We start from the raw sequence: 22,694 nt of genomic DNA, 5'->3' as shown, positions 1-22,694 counted from the left end.
GCACGGATGTTAGCCCAGGGTCAATCTTCCTCAGAAAAAAAGGAGGAGGATTGGCAACAGATGTTAGCTCAGCGCTAATCTTCCTCACACACACACAAAAAAAGTTATGGTGATGATGATGATTTTTCTTTACCTATATAATGATGTAACCTGGCATCAACTGGATACCTAATATTACATAACATTTGGAACTAGATTCTGATTATTACACTAAGTGATTGATTTTTGTTGGCATTATTTGAAGAAATGAACCAATGCTGACCCAAATTAATATTGTATAGTACATGCCACTTTAAGTAAATAATCTCAGAATTTGTCACATTTAGCAGTGATGCAAGAACTTACCTAAAGCCTCCCCTATAGGGAATCCTGGGGGATTCTCATCGGCAAAGTTATTCAGATGTGAAGGAAGAACGGGGCCGGGCTGCGCAATGGCTCGTAGAGGACTGTGGCCTTCTTGCAGCATGGGAGGAGGCTGCTGCTCAGGAATCACAGCCTCTGCAGGAGGGGACTGTGGTCGATGAGAAACTGCATTATTAAAAAAAGCGCTGCTGGGTCCTGCCTGATAGGCAGTAGAAAGTTGAGGAGGTGGCTGCTGAGTCAGCTGATTCAACGGATTCTGCTGCTGGACTACCTGATTTGGTTGGGGTGGCATTTGATTTGGTTGCTCAGGCAAATTATTCTGCTGCTGATTTAACAAGGCGTGCTGTTGCGGAATTGGAAATGGTGGTCTTGGTAGCTGGGGAAGGGGATGAAAATGACGACTGGGGATTGCATACTGTGCATGGGGAGCAGGAAGAGGAAGATTTATGTGTCTTGGGTTGAGATTATCTTTGCGATGAAATTTGGTATTGGGATAAACAACACCAGGACGTGATTCAGGACTTCTGTTCTGTAGATTTGACTCCAAATCAATCTAGAAAAACAAATAAGAAATCTTTTTTAACTGTGGAAGATCTGAGTCTTGTGGCTCTCCACCTTTTCCCACCCCTGGCACATCTAAAGGATATGATGCATTCTTAACAGTAATAGCAGGAGTGCTGGGCGCCCAATCAATCACTTTCTGACAATCAAATAGGGGAATAAATATTTTTTAAATTAGAAAAGATGAAACAGAAAAAGACAGCATATTAAATTTGAGTCATAAAAAGAGATATTGCCATTTTATTAGCATTTCTGCTTTAATTCTTTAAAAACATTATTTTTAACTTCACACTTTCTTCCTTGGAAAGATAATCATTTATTTCCTTCTGATACAAATCATTAAAATGTGTTCTTTCCCTCTGATTTTATTGTTTTTATACATCTCTTTCTCAAACATATCTATAGTAATAAAAAAATACCTGTCTCAATTTAAATAACTTTAAAATGTAGAAATAAGTACCACATCATCTTTGTATAAACAGTTTGGCTTCAATTTTTGCCATTAGGTAGTGACATTTATTCCTTTAACAAACATTTATTGAGAGCCTATCAAGGGCACTGTGCCTGGTGCTAGAGATTAAGAAAGCAATAAGAAGATTTAATCTGTACCCTTAAGAGCTTAGAGCAAGGTTTGGCAGATTATGGACCCTAGGCCATTTCCAGCCTACTAGATTTTTGTAAATAAAGTTTTACTGGAACACAGCCACACTCAACATATTGTCTATTGCTGTTTTCTCACTACAATGGCAGAGTTGAGTGGTTGCAATAGAAACCACACGGCCCACAAAGCCTGAAGATTTACTATCTGGCCTTTTGCAGAAAAAGTTTGCTAAGCCCTGGCTTAGTGTCCAGTAAAGGATACTAACATGTAAACATAAAATTAGAGGTGCTGTAAGAGGATGTGATATGAGATCCTAGTACTTGTGAAAATTAAAGGTGGCTTCACAGAGGCTATGGCCTTTGCAAAAAGAGCTGGAATTTTCCAGTGAAGAACGGACATTCTAGGTAAAAGTAACAGCTTATACAAAAGTAGAGAAAGGAGAAAAAGTATGCCAGATCTGAGGAGCGTGAGTTTTGTGCATATAGAACTATAACTTCACTTGTTCACATGTCAGTTTTCTCCTTCTTGACATCAGATGAAACTGCAAGAGCCCAATTATGCAAGACTCTGAATGATTCAAAACTGAGTATAAACATTTTTGTAATCCTGTAAACTGTGGCAAGCTGCTAAAGGTTTGTAAACTAGGGAGTGCTGTCATCCTTCTAAAACACAAGTTTGATCATAAGTGGCGACAATGTGAAAAATGAAATATAAGGTAGAAAGAGGCAATTTTTCTTTTCCATCTCTTTCAAAACACTCAATGAGCTGCTTTGGTATTTCAGTCTCCTTATTAGTTTCAATGGTGAAACAGTCACTGAGGATTGCAGAGTACTGGCCTCACCAAAGGCTTGCAAATTAGACATGGAACTGACCGCTCCCAAGAACACAGACAAGTAGCTTGTTCCTAAACTGAGGTTGGGGTACACCTGGCCACCAAGCTATTGCAACAAATGGTTGTCATACGCCAATCATGCCCCAAATGCATTCGCATCTCTAATCACTAGCTCAAATGGACTGTCATTAAATTTAACCAATAAGGTCCTTAAGTATTGAGTGTAAAAAGATTGTCTAGAAAATGAAATGAGAAAGATGACAACGCTGTCCCAGTCTTCCCAAGCAGCTGCAATGCCTGCTCTTCAAATATCTCAGAACCTGATTAAGGTTCCTTATAAACACATATTTCCCCCATAAATCTTCATCTTTGGAATGACTGAAGCTACATTCAGCTGGGATATATTTTTTTCCAGAAGACACTGTCGATATGCATATTCTGATCGCATGAGGGAGACCATAATTAGATGTTCAGGTTGTTTGTGGATAAACTGCGATTTTAATTGCCTCCTTCATTTCTGACTTTGACATGGACAGGAAGCTAGGCAAGAGTCATAGAAATTTAGATTAAGACTGTGCTACTCTATGATACTACAATGAGCTACGCAGAATAGAGGACTGTAAGGTCTGAAGGAGTCTGAGTCTACTATTATCAGAATTAGATTATCCTCTATCACTTTCCTCTTAATATTAACATACTGAGTCAAGGAAAGCTAGCAATTTTTTTTCCCCCCAAGGCCCCAGGACAAAGCATCAGAGTGGGAAAGAAAATGAAACATGTCTATCAGGCTGCCTAGTCCCATGACAGGGAAGGATCATAAAAGAAATTTAAAAACAAGGACCTGAGAGACACTTAGCTATCTTGGCTTCAGTTGTTCTGACAGCACTTAAGACTCTTGTAGCTGGTTTTGTCCTAAGCTGCCTCTGACTACAACTGCTGCTGTTGTTGCTGCACCATCCTAATGTGCCACTTGTTCTCTCTCTGTACCCCTTCCCAAACATAGAGGACTTCTACTTTCACTGCAGCTCCTCTCTTATTCTATCAGGAAGTTCCTCCAGCTGCCTCATTTGACTGTAGCTTCTCCAGCGGGTACTCAGTCCTTCCAGTTGTAGAAACTGTGAGTCAGAGCTACTTATGGGACATAAGTAACTGAATATAGAGAAGAGTTGTTTAAAGCAAGGCTGAGGTCGGAGATACCTATTTGGAAGTCATTATCATGGAGAGAGTATTTAAAATCATAGAATTGGACTAGTTTATAGTACAAAACCATAGAATGCAAAGAGAGGTATAGGACAAAGACAGAACCCTGGGAAACCCCAAGTTAGGGACTAGAGCCAGACAGGAAGTGGGTGAACAGGAACTTACAAAAGAGACAGAAGGTCACGTTAAAGAGATTTGTGAAAAGTAGAAATGTGTGACAGAGAAACAAGATGGTCAAGAAGAAAGAAGCAGAAAATAGTGCCAAATACCAAAGAAAACTCAAGTAAGACTACAACTGAAATGTGTTCATGAGATTTGGTCCCTTGGAGCTCAATAGTTTCAGTGAAATGTTGAGGCCTAATACTAGACTGTGTTGGTTAAGGGGCAAATAAGAGATAGGTAGAAAGGAGAAATTAAGCAGTAGCTATAAAGGAGATGAAGGTCAAAGAAAGTATCTTTTTCTTTTTTTTTTGTGAGGAGATCAGCCTTGTGCTAACATCTGCCCATCCTCCTCTTTTTGCTGAGGAAGACTGGCCCTGGGCTAACATCCATGCTCATCCTCCTCCACTTTACATGGGACGCCGCCACAACATGGCCTGACAAACAGTGCGTTGGTGCGCGCCCGGGATCAGAACCGGCAAACCCCGAGCCGCCGCAGCGGAGCGCGCGCGCACTTAACCGCTTGTGCCACCAGGCCGGCCCCAAGAAAGTATCTTTTTAAAAAACAGTCTATCAATCAATTTACTTACAGGCTGAAGAGGAAGAATTAGTAGCTGGAAAGAATCTAAAGATAACCGAAGAGAAGGGACAAGGTCTGCGAGGTGAGAGAGGAGAGGAGAAGATTAGTCTTAATGGGAACTCTACCTCTGAGACTGGTGATAAGGAAGTAAGGATGTTCCAGCATATAGAAAAAGTGATAAGTCTAAGGTTTTACGTTAATAGGAGTGAAAGCCTGATGACATAAAACTAAGGCAAGGTCATTTCCTGATCATAAGGATAATAGAAGGCGGAAGGTAATCAGGCATGAGAAGAGCTGCTGAGAAAATTGGGCAAAAGGAGGTAGGTACACGTAAAAGAAATGCAGGGGAGACCCACGGCTTCTCTGAGGTTAGAAAACATGAATTTCCATTGGCACTAATTCAACCAATGATTTGATTTTCCCTAACTGGTTCACAAGCACAAAAGCACAAAAGTACATGAATGAACAGATAAAGAGTTAAGGATTTATACAGTGGGTGTGTGATGAGAGAACAAGGCGAGGGAATTGAGGAAGTTAATTCTTCCCTCTTCTTCACTATAACAGCTCTTCCCATTCTGAGATAATTTTCAATGACACATCTATAGCTGTGTCTTCATTTACTACTTTATCATGGAAAGTCTCTAAATCCATGTCTATTATTGAGTAACACAATTTGAGAAAAGTATACTGATAAATGAAATAATGTAGTCAAAGAAAAGGTGGAGGGAGAGAGTGCAACATGACCCACCAGATCCTTGTGAAACAATACATCTAAAAGACATACATAAAAAGATAAGTACTTTTCTTTAAAATATCAAGATTCCAAGATGATCCATCAGACTAAATCCATTAGAACAATGCATTCACTAAATGTAAGCAGCATACCTGTTTTGATTCTGTAGGCTTTTTCTCTGGTGTTCGAATTTTATTAATTTCCGGTCCAGGATTATTTGTATCACTTTTACCTAAGAAAATATTTAAAAATTCTTAGAAATTGTCTCCAGTGGATGTTACACTTCCAGTGACTATCCAATATTAGACAAAGTAGAATATTTTAAACATTTTTCACCCATTATTATCAGTTTATATTACTGCTTGAGTTTTGTTCTTAGAATTTTCATAGGTGCAGTTTCTCTGCAAGAAAGAATATTTATAAATAAAGCAAACCTCATTGACAAGGCAAAAGCTTAATAAGGGAATAACCGTAAGACATCAAATAATGCCAAATATAACTGCCCACTCTCCAGGAATTTACAGCCTCATTTTCTTAAACTAGACATAGAAAAGGCCTTGGCATTCTTGCCTATTAAAAAGGCTCAATGCTTTGGCCATTGACAAATGCAATTAAGAATAAATTCAAAGAATGCATCAACCCAATTTAGTAAAGGAATCTAAACTGAATAAAGATATTCTGAAAGGAATGTAGTTATACAATTTATAGTAAAAGATATCAAACTAAATATAAGTGGATGATAAATGGCAAAGAAATCAAAATTAAGGTTAAAAAAATCACAATTATAGGGGCCGGCCTGGTGGCGCAAGCGGTTAGGTGCGCGCCCTCCGCTGTGGCGGCCCGGGGTTCGCTGGTTCGGATCCCGGGCGCGCACCGACGCACTGCTTGGTAAGCCATGCTGTGGCGGCGTCCCATATAAAGTGGAGGAAGATGGGCACCGATGTTAGCCCAGGGCCGTCTTCCTCAGCGGGAAAAAAAAAAAAAAAAAGAGGAAGATTGGCGGATGTTAGCTCAGGGCTGATCTCCTCACAAAAAAAAAAAAAAAAAAAAAAAAAAAAATCACAATTATAATACACTTAAATAATGCTATTCCATGCATGTGAAAGGCTTTTAATCTATAAGAATTAACTGCTGGATATTTTATTTTATTTTATTTTTTCCCCCAAAGCCCCAGCAGATAGTTGTAGGTCATAGCTGCACATCCTTCTAGTTGCTGTATGTGGGATGCAGCCTCAGCATGGCCGGAGAAGTGGTGCGTCGGTGCGTGCCAGGGATCGAACCCGGGCCGCCAGTAGCAGAGCTCGCGCACTTAACCGCTAAGCCACGGGGCTGGCCCCTGCTGGATATTTTAAATTCCTTGAAAGAATCCTTGATTTGGGTTCTTGTCAGAAAACCTTCTTTTAAGAATGCCACTAGAACTTTGCAAAATGAATTATCATGCAAAAATAGCCTTACTACTAAACTTCAGGAAATGAAAACTACAATGTCTGAGATGAAAAACACACTGGATGGAATTAGCAGCAGATTAGACATTGTAGAAGAAAAACTTAACAGAACATGAACGCATAGAAATAGAAACTACACAAAACAAAACACAAAGAGAAAAAGGAATTTAAAAAAAAATGAAAAGAGCACCCATGAATGGTGGGAAAACGTTAAACCAGCCTAATATACGGGTAATTGGAATTCCTGAAGAAGAGAGGAGGAGGAAGACAGAAAAAATATCTGAAGAAATAAAGGTCAAAAATTTCTTAACTTGATGAAAACTGTTAACCCACAGATCTAAGAAGCTCAACAAACCCAAAACACAAGAAGCATGAAGAAAACTACTCCAAGGAATATCATAATCAAATTACTAAAACCAGGATAAAACAAAACTTTAAAAAGCAGCAAGAGAAAAAAAGACATGTTCTATACAGGAAAATAAAGACAAGGATGACATTAGATTTCTCACCGGAAACAAAAAAAGCAAGAAAACAGCAGAGCAACATCATTAAAGTACTGAAAGATAAAAACTATCAACTAAGAATTCTATACTCCGCAAAAATATCTTTCAAAATAAAGGTGAAATACAGACATTTTCAGACATACGAGTACTAAAAGAATTCATCACCAGCAGACCGGTACCACAAGGAAAATTAAAAGAAGTCCTTCAGACAGAAGGAAAATTATATTAGGTCGAAACATGAATATACAAAAAGAAATAAAGATTACCAGAAATGCTAACTAAATGGATAGACACAAAAGATTGTTTTTATTATTATTTAAAACTCTTTAAAAAGATACTTGGCTGTTGAAACAAAAATAATGACAATGTTTTGGGGATTACAACGTATGTAAAAGTAAAATGCATGATAATAATATCATAAAAGCCCAGAGAGGAAAAATTGAAATATTATAAGGTTCGTTTACTGTACATGAAGTGGTAAAATATAAATTGAAAAGAGACTGTGACTGGGGCCGGCCCTGTGGCCAAGTGGTTAAGTTCAGCGCACTCTGCTTCAGCGGCCCAGGGTTCAGTTCCCGGGCACAGACCTACACCACTTGTCGGCAGCCATGCTGTGGTGACAACCCACATACAAAATAGAGGAAGGCTGGTGTGGATATTAGCTAGGGCGAATGTTCCTCAAGCAAAAAGAAGAGGGTTGGCAACAGATGTTAGCTCAGGGCTAATCTTCCTCACACACACACACAAAAAAAGTAAACAGAAAATCAGCAAGGATAGTAGTAAACTTGAATAATCCTATGAACCAATTTGACCCGATTAACATTTATAGAGACTTATTCTTCTCAAGTGCACAAGGAACATTCACAAAGATAGACCATATCCTGAACCACAAAACAAATCTCAATAAATTCAAAAGGATTCAAGTCATACAAAACATATTCTCTTACCACAATGGAATTAAAGTAGAAATCAGTAACAGAAACATTCTGAGAAAATCCCCAATAACTGGAAACTAAAACTCACCTTTCTAAATAATCTATGGATCTAATTTCAAGGGAAATTAGAAAGTGTACTGAAATGAAAATGAAACATTGGAATTTGTGGGATACACTACTGAGGAGGAAAATTGTAGCACTAAATACCTACATTAATCTAACCTTTCACTTTAACAAAATACATACAAGAGTTGTATATTGAAAAGTTAAAAAAAAAAAAAAAAAACTATAAGAAAGTAAAGACCTTAAAAAAAAGAGAGAGAGAGAGAGACACTCTGTCCATAGATCAGAAGACTCAGTATTGTTAAGATGTCAGTTCTCCCAAATTGACCTATAGATTCAACACAATTCCAATCAAAGTCCCAGCAGGCTTTGTTTTTTATTTTTTTTGTGAGGAAGATCAGCCCTGAGCTAACATCCGACACCAATTCTCCTCTTTTTCGCTGAGGAAGATTGGCCCTGAGCTAACATCCATGCCCATCTTCCTCTCCTTTATATGGGACGCTGCCACAGCATGGCTTGACAAGCAGTGCGTCGGTGCGTGCCAGGATCCGAACCAGCAAACCCCGGGCCGCCAAAGAGGAGCGCGTGCACTTAACTGCTGCACCACCAGGCTGGCACCCCAGCAGGCTTTTTTGTAGAAACTGACAAACTGATTCTAAAATGCATATGGAAATGCAAAAGACCTGAAATAAACAATTTTGAAAAACGCTAACAAAGTTGGAAGACTTATACTACCTGATTTCAAGACTTTTAAAAAGCTATAGTAATCAAGACAGCATATTCGGCATAAACATAAACATTTGCATCAAAAGAACAAAACAGAGACTTCATGTATGTGGTCAACTGATTTTCAACAAAGGTACCAAGTTAGTTCAATGGAGGAAAGACAGTGTTTTCAACAAATGGTGCTGAAACAACTGAATATATATATATAAATATAATATATATAACATATATATGCAAAATATATATATGCAAAAACAAAACAATAACAAAACTCTTCAACTCTTCCCTCACAATATACAAAAAAATTAACTCAAAATGGACCTAATGTAAGAGCTAAAATTATGAAACTTCTAGGGAAAAAACATAGAAGGTTTTTGTGACCTTGGATTAGGCAAAAAAATTTTAGACAATACTAAAAATATGACCCATAGAAGAAAAAAATGGACAAACTAGACTTCATCAAAAATAGAAACTTCTGATCTTTGAAAGATACTGTTAAGAAAATGAAAAGGTAAGCCATATCCTGGGAGAAAATATTTTCAAAACATATATCTAATTAAAGATCTGCATCTAGAACGTATAAAGAATCTTATAGCTTAATAAGACAAACCAACCAATAAAAAAGTGGGCAAAAGATAAGAATAGACACTTCATCAAAGATACATAGATGGCAAATAAGCCCAATGAAAAAACAGTCAATGACATTAGTAACTAGGAACATGTAAATTATCACCACAATGAGATACTATCAGGTACCCACTAGCAAGGGTGAATTAAAAAGACTGATAATATCAAGCTGATGAGAAAATGTGGAGCAAATGGAAATCTTAATCATTACTAACAGAAATGAAAAATGGTTCAGCCACTTTAGAAAATAGCATGGCAGTTTCTTATAAAGTTAAAAATGTATTTACAATACGCTCAGCAATCTCACTCCTGGGTATTTACCCAAGAGAAACGTAACATATGTTCACATATATGTTCATAGCAGCTTTCTTCCTAAGTGCCAAAGATTAGAAATAATTAAGGTGTCCATCAATTGATGGACAGATAAAACCACTGTGGTGCATCCATATAATGGAATACTAATGAACAGTAAAAAGGAACAAACTGACACAGACAACATGAATGAATCTCAAAAGCATTAAGCTAAGTGAACAAAGCCAGACACAAAAAAACAATATACTCTAGGATTCCATTTATATGACATATTAGAGTACGGACAAAAGTACAGGGACAAAAGTCATATCAGTGGTTGCCCAGGGCTGGGGGCTGCAGGAGGAGACTGACTGCAAAGAGGTATGAACTTTTTGAGGTGATGTAAATATCATGTATCTTGATTTTGGTGGTGATTAATAACTCTATATTTGTCAAAACACATCAAGCTGTACATTTTTTGTTTTTTTTTTTATAATTTTATTTATTTATTTTTTCCCCCAAAGCCCCAGTAGATAGTTGTATGTCATAGTTGTACATCCTTCTAGTTGCTGCATGTGGGACACGGCCTCAGCATGGCCAGAGAAGCAGTGCGTCGGTGCACGCCCGGGATCCGAACCCGGGCCGCCAGCAGCGGAGTGTGCGCCCTTAACCGCTAAGCCACGGGGCCGGCCCAAGCTGTACATTTTAAAAGGGTGAATTTTACTCTATATAAATTATACCTCAATTAAATCTGCCTTTAAAAAATAGAGTGGCTCTTTTTTCCTTATTTATAATTCTAGTAAACAAGAGACTATGATTTGCATAAAAAATTACTTTAAATCAACTATTGCCATAGTAGCATTAATGTTTAGTATACTCCAAAAATATTCTGGGTCAAAAAGCATTTAATGAGAGAGGGTTTTCTGTCTCAATTTTAAATGACTACCATTTAAAATACTCTAAATATTAAAATGTAATATTTTTTCAGGAAATTGGTAATATCAATCACAAGTGGTAGGTTACATGCAAATTTTTTATCTGTATACATATTTGTATCTTCTGGAGAGAGGATCCACAGTTTTTACATCAGATTCTTTCTCAAAGAGGTCTGTAATCTATGAACAAGTTAATCGTACTGTTAAAGGAACTTTATATATTGATATAACTTGGCATATTATCAATTTAAGAACAGGAGAACAATAAACCAACTCACCATTTCTACTTTGCTCATGTTGATCCTTCTCCTGATGTTGGTTTTGTGGCTGCCCTATGCTGACAGGTGGATGATGCCCAAGGCCATAAGGTATAGGAGACCCCCGTCCATGTGTCTGTAAGAGGTTCATATTGTAGGCCATGGCTGCCTGGTGTGTAATGATTCGAGGATCAACTGCAAACCTACCCTGGTATCCTGTCCATGGTACCTAGGTTATGAAAGAAAGAAAATAATTGCATTAAGCACATTTTGGAAGGCAAACTGCTACAGTGCTGTCGTTTAGGAAAAAGCAAACGCACACAGAGAGATGCTAATTTTATCAAAATGAATAACTACAAAGTCGATGCTAACAGTAACAATTGGCAGAACTACTGCTATATCTTAACTGCCAAAAAATGGCTCCCTGAATCTTTAGTGTGTAGGGAAAACTGATCACTTTTCAGGTTAGGAAGAAACTGACGACTTAAAATTGGTAATTATTCTTGAGGCATTAAACCATTTTATAGTCTTGAATCATTTTCCCTCAACATGAATGTACACACATCACAGATTACCATGAAAATTATCTTTTAAAGTCATATCTGTATAGTTATATAGTTTAATAGACTGGATAAGAGAAAAGGAAAAAAAAATTAAGAAAGAATTTAGTCTAAGGCATCTCAAATCAAAAAATAGATATTCCAACTTTATATAAAAACCAAATCTTTTAATGTTCATTTATTGTAGGCAAAATTCAAACAGGCCATTAGTTTAATTAATGCTTTTGATTATTTCCACTTTCTCTTAAATCACAGAAATAGAAAATTTCTTTAGGTGTATTTAAATATATAATCTCCGCATATCAACATAAAAGGAATAAATACAATGACATCTGGGCTACTGCCCCTATTATTTTATTATAATGTAACTGTTAAATGCAGATTCTTAGAAATCTTATACATTAAAAGCCTCTTTGACCTAGTAAAATGCAATATAAATCCCAAGGGACTTACTATTTAAAGGAGATAATGTATAACGTTGCCAGGCTATCGGGGAAGAAATAACTGAGCTAAAATTAAAAGTCTATGGGGAGTGGGCATGAATTACATATTTCTTACTGACAGTTATTGTCATTGGCTCCCAGGATTATGAACTATCATGACCAACATGGCTGAGAAATGTTTGCAGCCAGGCATTTTCACATTTTTGAGGTGTGGGCAGGTGTGCCAAAGATCCTTGGCGATGACTACCTCTGCCTGAAATTACAGTACTTGCCTTAAAGGAAACAAATATTTTCTAGGCTAAAATTTCTGAATTTGGGGGCCGGCCCAATGGCGCAAGCGGCTAAGTGCGTGTGCTCCGCTGCAGCGGCCCAGGGTTCACCAGTTCGGATCCCGGGGCGCACCGATGCACTGTTTGGCAAACCAAGCTATGGCGGCGTCCCATATAAAGTGGAGGAAGAGGGGCACAGATGTCAGCCCACGGCCAGTCTTCCTCAGCAAAAAAAAAAAAAAATAGAGGAGGATTGGCAGATGTTAGCACAGGGCTGATCTCCTCACAAAAAAAATAAAAATAATAAAATTCCTGAATTTGGAAATATTAGTATATCAGCAAATTAACAAAATTACCAAAATATTCAAAAATCTTAAAGGAAATAAAAATGGGTTTTATACAAGATGGAAGCCCTCTAAAAACTATAGTCTTAGAAAAGCTTTAATAATGTTTTTAAGTACCAGTAAGATTTCATAAGGTGCAGAATTTCTCAGAAAAATTTAGATCCAAGGGAGCTGGACTAATCCAAGCACCTTTGTCTCTTCCCCAAAACTGTATTTCTTAGGAAGGGTTAGTGAATTACACAAGAATAAAGAAGCAAAAGATAACATAAAAACATCACTTTACAAAACAAGAGACCAATTTACCAGCTCTGTTAATTTTTAGCCCAATTTTCCCCAATAAAAATATTTTAAAAGAATACAAAGGCTTCTCAATTAAAACATCCAATTTACAAATTTCTTCATAGCCACTGACAATCTAGTAACAAATTATAAGCAATAATTCACATTTCTTTGGTCATTTCAAAATTTGAAGGTTAAAGGTAAGAGTTGCTTTAAAAGAAGCTTACAGGCATTGCAAAGCTAAAAAACAGAAGAGATTGGTAGGACACTATTTGGGATAGTCACTACTTTAGTGAAGCCTTTGTTATTTTATTCAATAGAAAGTATCCCAAATGTCCACTCACAGGTAAAGGCACCGACATAACTACATTCCCTCCATAGACAGCAGGTACATAAAGAATACTTGTCCCAGTGTGAGGATCTATTCTTTGAACAGGGCTTGGAGATTTCCCCAAATTAGGGTGAGGTCCAAGAGCGGGTGGAGGAGTATATGCTCTAATAGGATTGCCAATAAGTACGGAGGGATTGGGCTGAACTGAAAAATAAAAAGAGAAAGGATGCATTCAATAGCTGTACATATTCACCTAGACAAAAATAATTTAAATCATCCAACAGCAAAATATATTTCCCAGGTTTGCCATGAGATATCTTACAATTAAAGAATGATCAGTGTGGAAGAGTAAAGCATATTAAATAAACATAACTATTTTGCCATGTTCCCTAAAATCAGTTTCAGATATACAAAGTATTCCTTTTATAAACTAGCATAATTTTAAATGTCTTCCAAGGAGCTGGAGATGTGTCCTTTAAGAGAGAAAACCATGCATACACATACACTCTCAGAAAACGTCCTTCTAAGACTAGGAAAATACATACAATTCTTCAGAAAAAAGTTCTGACTTGCAGTCATAACACAACCATATACAAAACGAAGGTTAAACAATTACTATTTTAAAAGCACAATTCTGCAACATTTTAAATCATTTAAATGAAGTTTATCTTGAAATTTGTATGACCCAACATTTATAGGTTATAAATATGTTTCAAAAACTTATGTTGCATAGCAGGCTTAAATGTTTTTCCTCAGAACTTCTAGATGTGTACCTTGGTACCTACAAAATCATCCCCTTTTCAGAAATGACATATCCAAGTATTCACAAGATCAGATGTGTTGAATAAAAGAGTTAAGTGAGTTCCAAAGCGGTGTGTGTGTGCATCCCTCTCCCCATCCTCCTCTTTCTAATGATGAAATCTGGGGTAAATCTCTTTTTTTTTTTTTTTAAAGTATTTATTTATTTATTTTTTTGTGAGGAAGATCAGCCCTGAGCTAACATCCATGCTAATCCTCCTCTTTTTGCTGAGGAAGACCGGCTCTGAGCTAACATCTATCGCCAATCCTCCTCCTTTTTTCCCCAAAGCCCCAGTAGATAGTTGTATGTAATAGTTGCACATCCTTCTAGTTGCTGTATGTGGGACGCGGCCTCAGCATGGCCGGAGAAGCCGAGCTTCGGCACGCGCCCGGGATCGGAAGCCAGGCCGCCGGTAGCGGAGCGCACGCACTTAACCGCTAAGCCACGGGGCCAGCCCTGGGGTAAATCTCTTATATTATAAAAGCAAGTTTTCATAAGGCTAATTTTTCCACTTACCAATTCCATCATTCTGGAAATGATCATTCTGGGTATGATGGAGGCTTTTCCCCTTTACAGAGAAAAACAAATGCATAATAATTTAAACACATTTAATATTAGAGAATAATAACCATTTACCTAATCCAATGCAAATTACATGTATACAGCAACAATTAAAATTTAAAGACTTGAGTCTGTAATTAATAACAATTAGACTGCTTTGAGCCAACTGTCTTTTAAACACTAAGTCACGTTGCTTCAAATTAAGGATATCTAAAATTTTTTTTAATGATGTTTTTAATAAAAAGAAATATGCGCGCAATATGACAAACCTAAATTCTATTCCTTTATTTTCTATGAATTAAATGATGAAATGTAAAAGTTGTTTTTCAAGAGAAAAATACCAGTCTTCAATTCTTGAGGATGAGAAGCTTTAAAATAACAACATGAATGTAAATATGGTTTGGGATTTTTTTTTTCCCCCCAAAGCCCCAGTAGATAGTTGTATGTCATAGCTGCACAGCCTTCTAGTTGCTGTATGTGGGACGCGGCCCCAGCATGGCCGGAGAAGCGGCGCGTAGGTGCGCGCCCGGGATCCGAACCCGGGCAGCCAGCGTCGGAGCACACACACTTAACCGCTAAGCCACAGGGCCGGCCCATGGGATTTTTGATATTTTGAGTATAATGCATGGGACTTTAAAGTGCAAAATTTACTGAAGGAACAGGAAAAAACTCACTGTCATAATTTGCTTAATGGAATGTACAAATTTTCTAGAAAGCAATTTGGCAATACATATCAAAAGCATCAAAAATGTACATACACTTTAACCAAATAATTGCACTTCCAGGAATTTATCTACATGAAATAATAATGGATTTGGGGACAGATGTTCATCACAGTATTGTTTATACATATGATAAACTGTTAAGCTAACAGTCCATCAATGAAGGATTTATTAAATAAACAAGGGTAGATTCATATAATGGTATACTAGTCACCCCTAAAAATGATGTCTTTTAGGCAGAAACAATATTTGAAGAGACAACAGTTCTGAATTTCTGGACTTTAAAAAATTTTTTTCTCTTTCCATTGGCTAAATGTAACACACAAAGCCATCATACAAGTAGCACATTATACAACTTACCTTTAGACACACACAAATTTGTTATTTGTACATTACATCTGAAAACTAAACGGGGGATAACGTCTAGTAGGAAGAAAAATTCATTCTTGACCAAAGCAAAAGTATGGTGATGTTTCATTTATCTCCCTATCTAACTGTCAGCAATGTTAAATATTCAGATCAGCACTAAACATTGAAGGCTTATGGTGATCAGTTAGTTATAGGTGAGCAAGGGCAGCTAAGCTCTAATTTTTAAAAAGTAAAAAAAAAAAAAAAAAAGTCAAAAAACGAATTGTAGTTGGTCTACTAACCAGAAGAGAATGTTCAGTGTATGGCACTAGCTATAAAAAACAAACTTGTGAGGAATAGAGAAGTGGTAAGAAAAGCAGAGAGAAGAAAGGAGAAAAAGTGAAAAAGAGAAAATAGCAGGCAGCAGAGATGGCAGAAGTAGGTGAGAAGATCAGAAGCATAAGCAATTAGAAGTGACAACTAGAGGGCCGGCCCCGTGGCTTAGCGGTTAAGTGTGTGCGCTCCAATGCAGGCGGCCCAGGTTCCGATCCCGGGCGCGCACAGACGCGCTGCTTCTCGGGCCATGCTGAGGCCGCGTCCCACATACAGCAACTAGAAGGATGTGCAACTATGACATACAACTATCTACTGGGGCTTTGGGGGAAAAATAAATAAATAAATAAAATTATAAAAAAAAAAAAAAGTGACAACTAGAGCAGCCAGGGGCACACACACTGACAGAAGAAAGGAGAGGTAGTGACACGGACAGAAGATAAGATAGTTCCAAAAGGCTAACAAACCATTTAGATTTCTTAGCCTCTAACAACCCATCAACCAGGGGCAACTGTGTAGCACATGGAGAAAGCACAGTGATTTAGTCAGTGTGGTAGGCAGAACAGCCCCGAAAAGATGTCCACACTCTAATTCCTGGAACCCATCAATATGTCATGTTATGAGGCAAGAGACTCTGCAGATATAATTAAAGTTATGAACTTAAAATAAGGAGATTATCCTGGATTATCTGGGTGGACCCAATATAATGGCACGAGCCCTAAAGGCGGAGAAATTTCTCCAGTTGGAGTCAGAGAGATGCAGCAGAAGAGGAAGTAAGGGATGTGGTAGAAGGGGAAATCATAGAGATTCCAAGGGAAAGAAGGATTAAACGCATCACTGATGGCTTTCAGATGTAGGGGCCACATGTGAGAACTGGAGAGAAGCCTCCAGAAGCTAAGAATGGCTCCCAGCTGACAGCCAGCAAGGAAACAGGAACCTCAGTTCCACAACACAAGGAACTGAATTCTGCCAACAACCTGCATGACCTTAGAAGCGGATTCTTCCCAGAGCCTCCAGAAAAGAGCCCAGTTGGCAACACCTTGATCCTGGCTTTGTGAGACCTGGAGCCGAGAAACCAACTAAGGCAACCTGGACACCTGACCCAAAGAAATATGATATGATAAATTTGTGTTGTTGTAAATCACTAAATTTGTGTTAATTTGTTACAGCAGCGATAGGAAACCAATACAAAGAGTAACCATAGTCTAGGTTACTATACTATACGATACTATACGATACTATACGATACTAATGCTGGAAGCATGCCAGACAATATAGATCAGCACTCTGGGTGCTGCGTGATATATTAAATTGAAAAGCAACTCTGTGGGGGGCCAGCCCCAGTGGCCTAGTGGGTAAGTTTGGTGCACTTCACTTTGGCAGCCAGGGTTCAGTTCCTGGGTGTGGACCTATACCACTCATCTATCAGTGGTCATGCTGCGATGCCGGCTCACATGCAAAATAGAGGAAGATTGGCAGCAGATGTTACCTCAGAGCAAATCTTCCCCAGGGGGAAAAAAAAAGCAACCTTGGGCCTATCATGTAAAAAGATAGTGGTATATGTGTAAGTGTAATTCAGCACTCTGTACAGTTCTATGTAGGAAAAACTCGAGCATATCTCAATTTAGCATGCAACTGTAGAGCAGTAAGTGTACTTGGTCCATACAAAATATACAGTGTTTTGTAGCTTATAAACAAAAGAATAATGTAGCAATAAGCTAGAGCTAACTATGTATAAATTATTTTATAGTGATAATGCCAAATTTTTGCTAATGAATCTCAGAAAGTACGTGTACCTTTGGTAGAATGCTAGTTAACGCCAGGATTTGTATAAGCAAATGTAGTTCGTATTATCTATTTTTGAGGACTACCTTTTTACTCAACCATTTATTCATTCAAATATTTATTTTTTCATTCACTCATTCTTTCATTGTTTTCCACTTATGCATTCAACAAATGTTTATGAGGGCCCATCATACGTCCACCCCTGGCTAGGCACGAGGCTACTGAGGTACACAAAATCAACATGTTTTCTGATGTCTGGACAGTGAGACACAACATAAGCAGCTAGAGATAGTGAAAAAGAACTCACAAACTAAAATCTATAAAATAATGCTATGGTTTCTTCAGAGGATCCATTTCTGAATATTATCTATCCTCTGAATAGTTCTTATAGTGTGTGCAAATCAATCTGTTCCATTTTAGCAAAGCTTCCAAACTCTGCTCCCCACAAGGGCCCTAGGAGTTTAAGCAGAATGAAGACAGCAAATTGTTTTTCTACGTGCTAATTCTGCAGGCGCCCATGAAACAGACGCTTTGCTATAAATGATGCCTGAAGAGAGTGAGGCAATGAAGGGTCAGCTAGGACTACCCACTCCTAGATTCCCTAACATTCTGTACCTTCACTAATCCTTATCACAGAACTGATGTCTTTGTGAGGAGAATAAAGTTATTTGGCTGCTAAACAGCTAGGGGTATGTTTTTCTGCCAAATACAGCCTGAGGAAGCAGGTCCTGGATCATTTTTAACCATCATCCAGCCTTCTAATGATTCTATCTACAGGAAATCTCATTAGGATTTTAAATCTTGGTCTAACATTAACAATACTAACTTTTAATATTTATTGCAGAGAATTGTGTTAAAAGTGTGTTAAACATTAAGGAAACCTGGGGAAAACTGTATGGCTTAGTATCACACTTTCAGAAATATCAGCTTTTCTAGCAATGAAGTAAATTCCTCTTCATCAAAAGACTCCAGCACACAAAATAAAATATCTGGGATTTGCTTCAAAATCCTCCAGTGTGTATACCGGGGCGGGGGGCGGGGGTCTGTAGATGAGAAAGATTAAGTTGATAATGAAGCTGGATGACAGGGAATTCATTATACTATTCTCTCTACTTATGTATATGTTTCAAGTTTTCTACAATAGAAAGTTAAATAAAAAAGGACTCCAGTACAAATTCAAACCTCAGAACAATTTAATGGAAGTAAAATAAAATACAGGGGAGAAGAGGGAGATAAGGTGACAAAAATCATCTTTGGCTCCCTATACCTCAGTTATTTAAAATTATTGCTTATTATTATGCCTGATATAAATAATCAATAATTTTAAATAACCAGGTGTATAAATAATTTGATGAACCACTATGTTAGTGACATAGAAATATAACAGATGATATTTATTAATGAAGAAGATTTTCTAAACAATTAAAAAAAAAAGATGGCTGCTTTGACCTTTAATTACACAATCTTCTCATTGAAAGAAAAAAGCCACACTACACTCTACTGGATGCATTATAACCATTATTCACTTATCAGATACTTACTGAGCACCCACTATGTACAAAGAGTGAGGCTAAGCACTAGGGGGCCATAAAAAGTATACAGAATAGGATTTTTATCTTCAGGGAGTTTCCAAAACTTGGTTTTGGAAAAGCAAGTGGAGTCAACATATTTTCTTCACCTTTAAAACAAAAACAAAAAGCAATCTGCAGGATCTTGCTTAGGGTCAGTACACATTTGGTATCATGGCTTGAACCTAGCTGCATCTATAGTACATTAATTGATGCTTACTTACGTTGCTCAATTAAGAAAGTAAGAAGAGTTTACTGTACTTAAGAACGTGCAAAGGGCATAATGACTTTGCAACTTTTTAAATAAAAAACAATAAAATTTAAAAGCTTCTACCTGGGTTCCCTACTCTTCACATACCCTAAGCTACTTGCTGTTCCCTATAAAGCCTGTTCTCTCATACCTCTCGCCTTTTGTATAAGCTCTTTCTTAAGCTTGACTCATTCATCTAAAAAATACTTTTAAGCACTATGATGAGCCAGATGTTGTTCTAGGCACAGAGGCCAAAGCAATAAACAACAGAGGCAAAAACCTCTGTCCTAACGGAGCTTTTATTCTAGTTTTTGACATGTCTCCCCAATCTCCCACTATCTCCATCCACTCAGTGGACTTCTAAACAAGATCTCCCTGGAAACTTCCAGGGTGGAAACTCCCTGGAATCCACCTCCTTCCCCTGACCATCACCTCTCCAACACTTGCCACAAAACTGGGGGATAACTTGCTTATCTATGCTTCTCTAGCACCTACCACAACAGCTGACACACAGAAGAAACTTAATTGTTTGATAGATAAGTTGATTATTAATTTATTAATAGTTTAAGCTTTAGAAATCTAGAAGATTCATTTATGCAAATGCTTGACCCCCTAGTAATCCCAAATCACTAAAGCATTATTGCATATCAGGTAAATTCCCCTTCATCAAAAGACTCCAGCACACAAAAATTGCATTTTTGTTAAACTAAGAATAGACATTAGCATATTGACACAGAAAGAAGTTCTCTTCTCAGCTTAATATCTATTTAGCTAAAAGATTTTCAAGATATTAAACCATTAATTATTGCTTACACATTAGGTTTTACATTTTTAAAATGAAGCCCAAAACTGACATATTCTCTTAATTCATGTCAATAAGTTTAATACCATGCTGATGACTATAAATACACCAAAACACCAGAACAAATACTAAACATGCCATTCTCATAACCTTCTTTTCTAGATGGTAAGTGCGAGCATTTTTTTCAGGCACTTTAGAAAATAAAACAGCTGTCTCTGCCCAAAATTTTTAACTATGGTTCAAAAGTAGAAATGGCCTTGACTCCCCCATCTCTACTCCCAACAACTGGACTACTTCTTACACAACAAATATAGGTCAAAATCAATTAAAGTAATCTTCAAGAAGTTGGCCAAATATCCTTACTGTGTCAAATACCACTTTAAATGAATTGGTCATCAACAAAGGATTAGAAAAATTTTCTTTATACAAATATTGTTATTATAATATTATTCCTTATAAAAATATGCTACAAGGGCATGCTTTTAATAAGTGTGACAGTCTTTTAAACTTTGTTTTATTCACATCTTGCTAAAATAAGTCTAGCAGTACAGAGGACTGGGAGGTTATACTATACACAGGACACCAGAAGTAATCAGCTACCTGAAAACTTTTGGAGGATGATTATGACATGACGCATGGCTAGACATCACACTGTATTTTCACTTACATGTCCAAACTAGACAAGTTCCTTGCAGAAACTGCTTGCTGCCAAATGTAACCTTCAATTCCAACACTTAAAGTAACTTGCAGCCCAATAAACCTTTGACACTTCTGTGCAGTCCTCTCCGTTTAACCTCTTCAATTTCATTAACAAGCTTTACCTTGGGGGGTGACTGCTGCAGTTTGTTGGTATTTCCTGAATGCTGTAGCCTTAGAGCCCGGGGGATAAATTCAGGTGCCAGTGGATTCAATACGTATGTCTTCTTCAGTTCTAAAGCCTCTAGCTGAGCTTTGATTTGTTCAAAAGTGATTCCGTGTAGGCTATTATTTTCATGACACAGGGCAATAAACCGCTCCCAAAATTTCCTACAGAAAAGATTTAGAAGATCAGTTTACAATTTCAGTGGATGAGATCACAGAAATGAACATAAGCAACTAAAGATAATTTCAAATTTCCTCCCCCCAACCCAAATCCTTAGGTCCAATATTCATCTGACTATGATTTGGGTATAATCTTTCCACCAGACCACAAGACTTCGGAAGTTTGATTCTGAAACTATAGTCATGTCTAATAATGTGGAACATACAAATTATGCTCTCAATTAATTTTGGATGATCAATGCAAGTAACATGGTCAATGCTCAACTATCCACACTAATCTAGAATGATGGTTTTTGTTATCCACATAGTAAGTAAGGATTTCAAAACTGGTAGGTATTTTATAGAAGATTTGTATTTCTAGGCACATTCATATACAGTAAGTATACATACATACATTATACACATACACACATATACAAATTAAACTAATTTGAATTATGGGGTCAAAATAGCCTGGTGCTAGATGACTAAGAAAGCCAACTCAATACATAAATCCGAGCCACAAAGTAGATAATCCTCATTAGGATTCTTAAAAAATAACCAGCTACTCCTATATTTTTCTCTTACTTAACAAATGCTTGTCACAAGTACAATTTTTAACATTAATTGACTAAGTTAAGAGAGTTAAATTAATTGTGAAAAATACAGCAAGTTGGAATGCTAATTTTAATGTTGATTATTCATCTCTTAATCAAATTAATAAATACTAAAGGAGAAAAATACATTCAAAACTTGTTGCAGTTGTATCCTATTGTTCCTGAAGTTTTGATAACTGATCTCCAAATATTAAAAATATTAAATACATATTACAAAAGACAATATATAAAAAGTTTTAAATTTGTAAATGACTGTTATAAATATGCATACCTATCTTTAATATGAGGTTCAAATAATGTTTTATTATGCTATAAAAGATATGTGACATGGTTTCTTTCCAAGTTGGTATCCTTGTGTCCAGGTGGACAGCAGGTAATCAAGATGGCTTTAAGAAGCATAAATGAAAAGGTTTATATTATAAAAGTTAGTATATGAATGGGAATTGGGTTATTAATATATTCATAAAACTTTGCAGAGTTTAATTTCAAACTATATTTGTCTTACATATGTCTTTTTACCATCTTCTCTAATTTTTTGAAGATGAGTTTAAGAAATGGATCTAGAAAAAAATTTCAGGCCTATATGTCAACAACAGGAAAAATAAAAAAGGCTACAAAATATCAAATATGTATTTCTGACAATAAGACATAAAGGCTAACAAGATAGTCATTCAGTTACAGGAAGTATGTGTTGCTAAGAAATGCACACTAAAAGCTGCTCTTTATTTTTATTCTTAAGAACTCTTTTGAAGGAATCAAGTTTTTTCCTTATAGTCTGACAGCTAAGGAAGGATTATCTTTAATATAGCACTCAGGATCTAAAATCCACAAACTTTCCCACCCTTTTGATTT

At 37.0% G+C, this 22,694-nt stretch overlaps 1 protein-coding gene across 8 annotated transcripts in view; it reads right to left on the bottom strand.

Moving 5' to 3' along the window:
- Positions 1–22,694, bottom strand: part of HELZ (helicase with zinc finger) — a 155,921-nt gene that overhangs the window by 30,171 nt on the left and 103,056 nt on the right. For all 8 annotated transcript variants that reach the window (XM_058561403.1, XM_058561408.1, XM_058561406.1 and 5 more), the window contains 6 exons: positions 21,027–21,231; positions 14,353–14,404; positions 13,051–13,241; positions 10,833–11,040; positions 5,182–5,261; positions 346–916 (listed from right to left, as the gene is read on the bottom strand). In XM_058561403.1, coding sequence (XP_058417386.1) covers positions 346–916; positions 5,182–5,261; positions 10,833–11,040; positions 13,051–13,241; positions 14,353–14,404; positions 21,027–21,231 — 1,307 coding nt within the window. The remainder of the gene's footprint in view (positions 1–345; positions 917–5,181; positions 5,262–10,832; positions 11,041–13,050; positions 13,242–14,352; positions 14,405–21,026; positions 21,232–22,694) is intronic.

The sequence above is a fragment of the Diceros bicornis genome, chromosome 18 (genome assembly GCF_020826845.1).
Source record: "Diceros bicornis minor isolate mBicDic1 chromosome 18, mDicBic1.mat.cur, whole genome shotgun sequence".
Classification (NCBI taxonomy): domain Eukaryota; kingdom Metazoa; phylum Chordata; class Mammalia; order Perissodactyla; family Rhinocerotidae; genus Diceros; species Diceros bicornis.
Note: the sequence above shows the minus strand (reverse complement) of the source record. Positions and strands in the feature narration are given on the sequence as shown.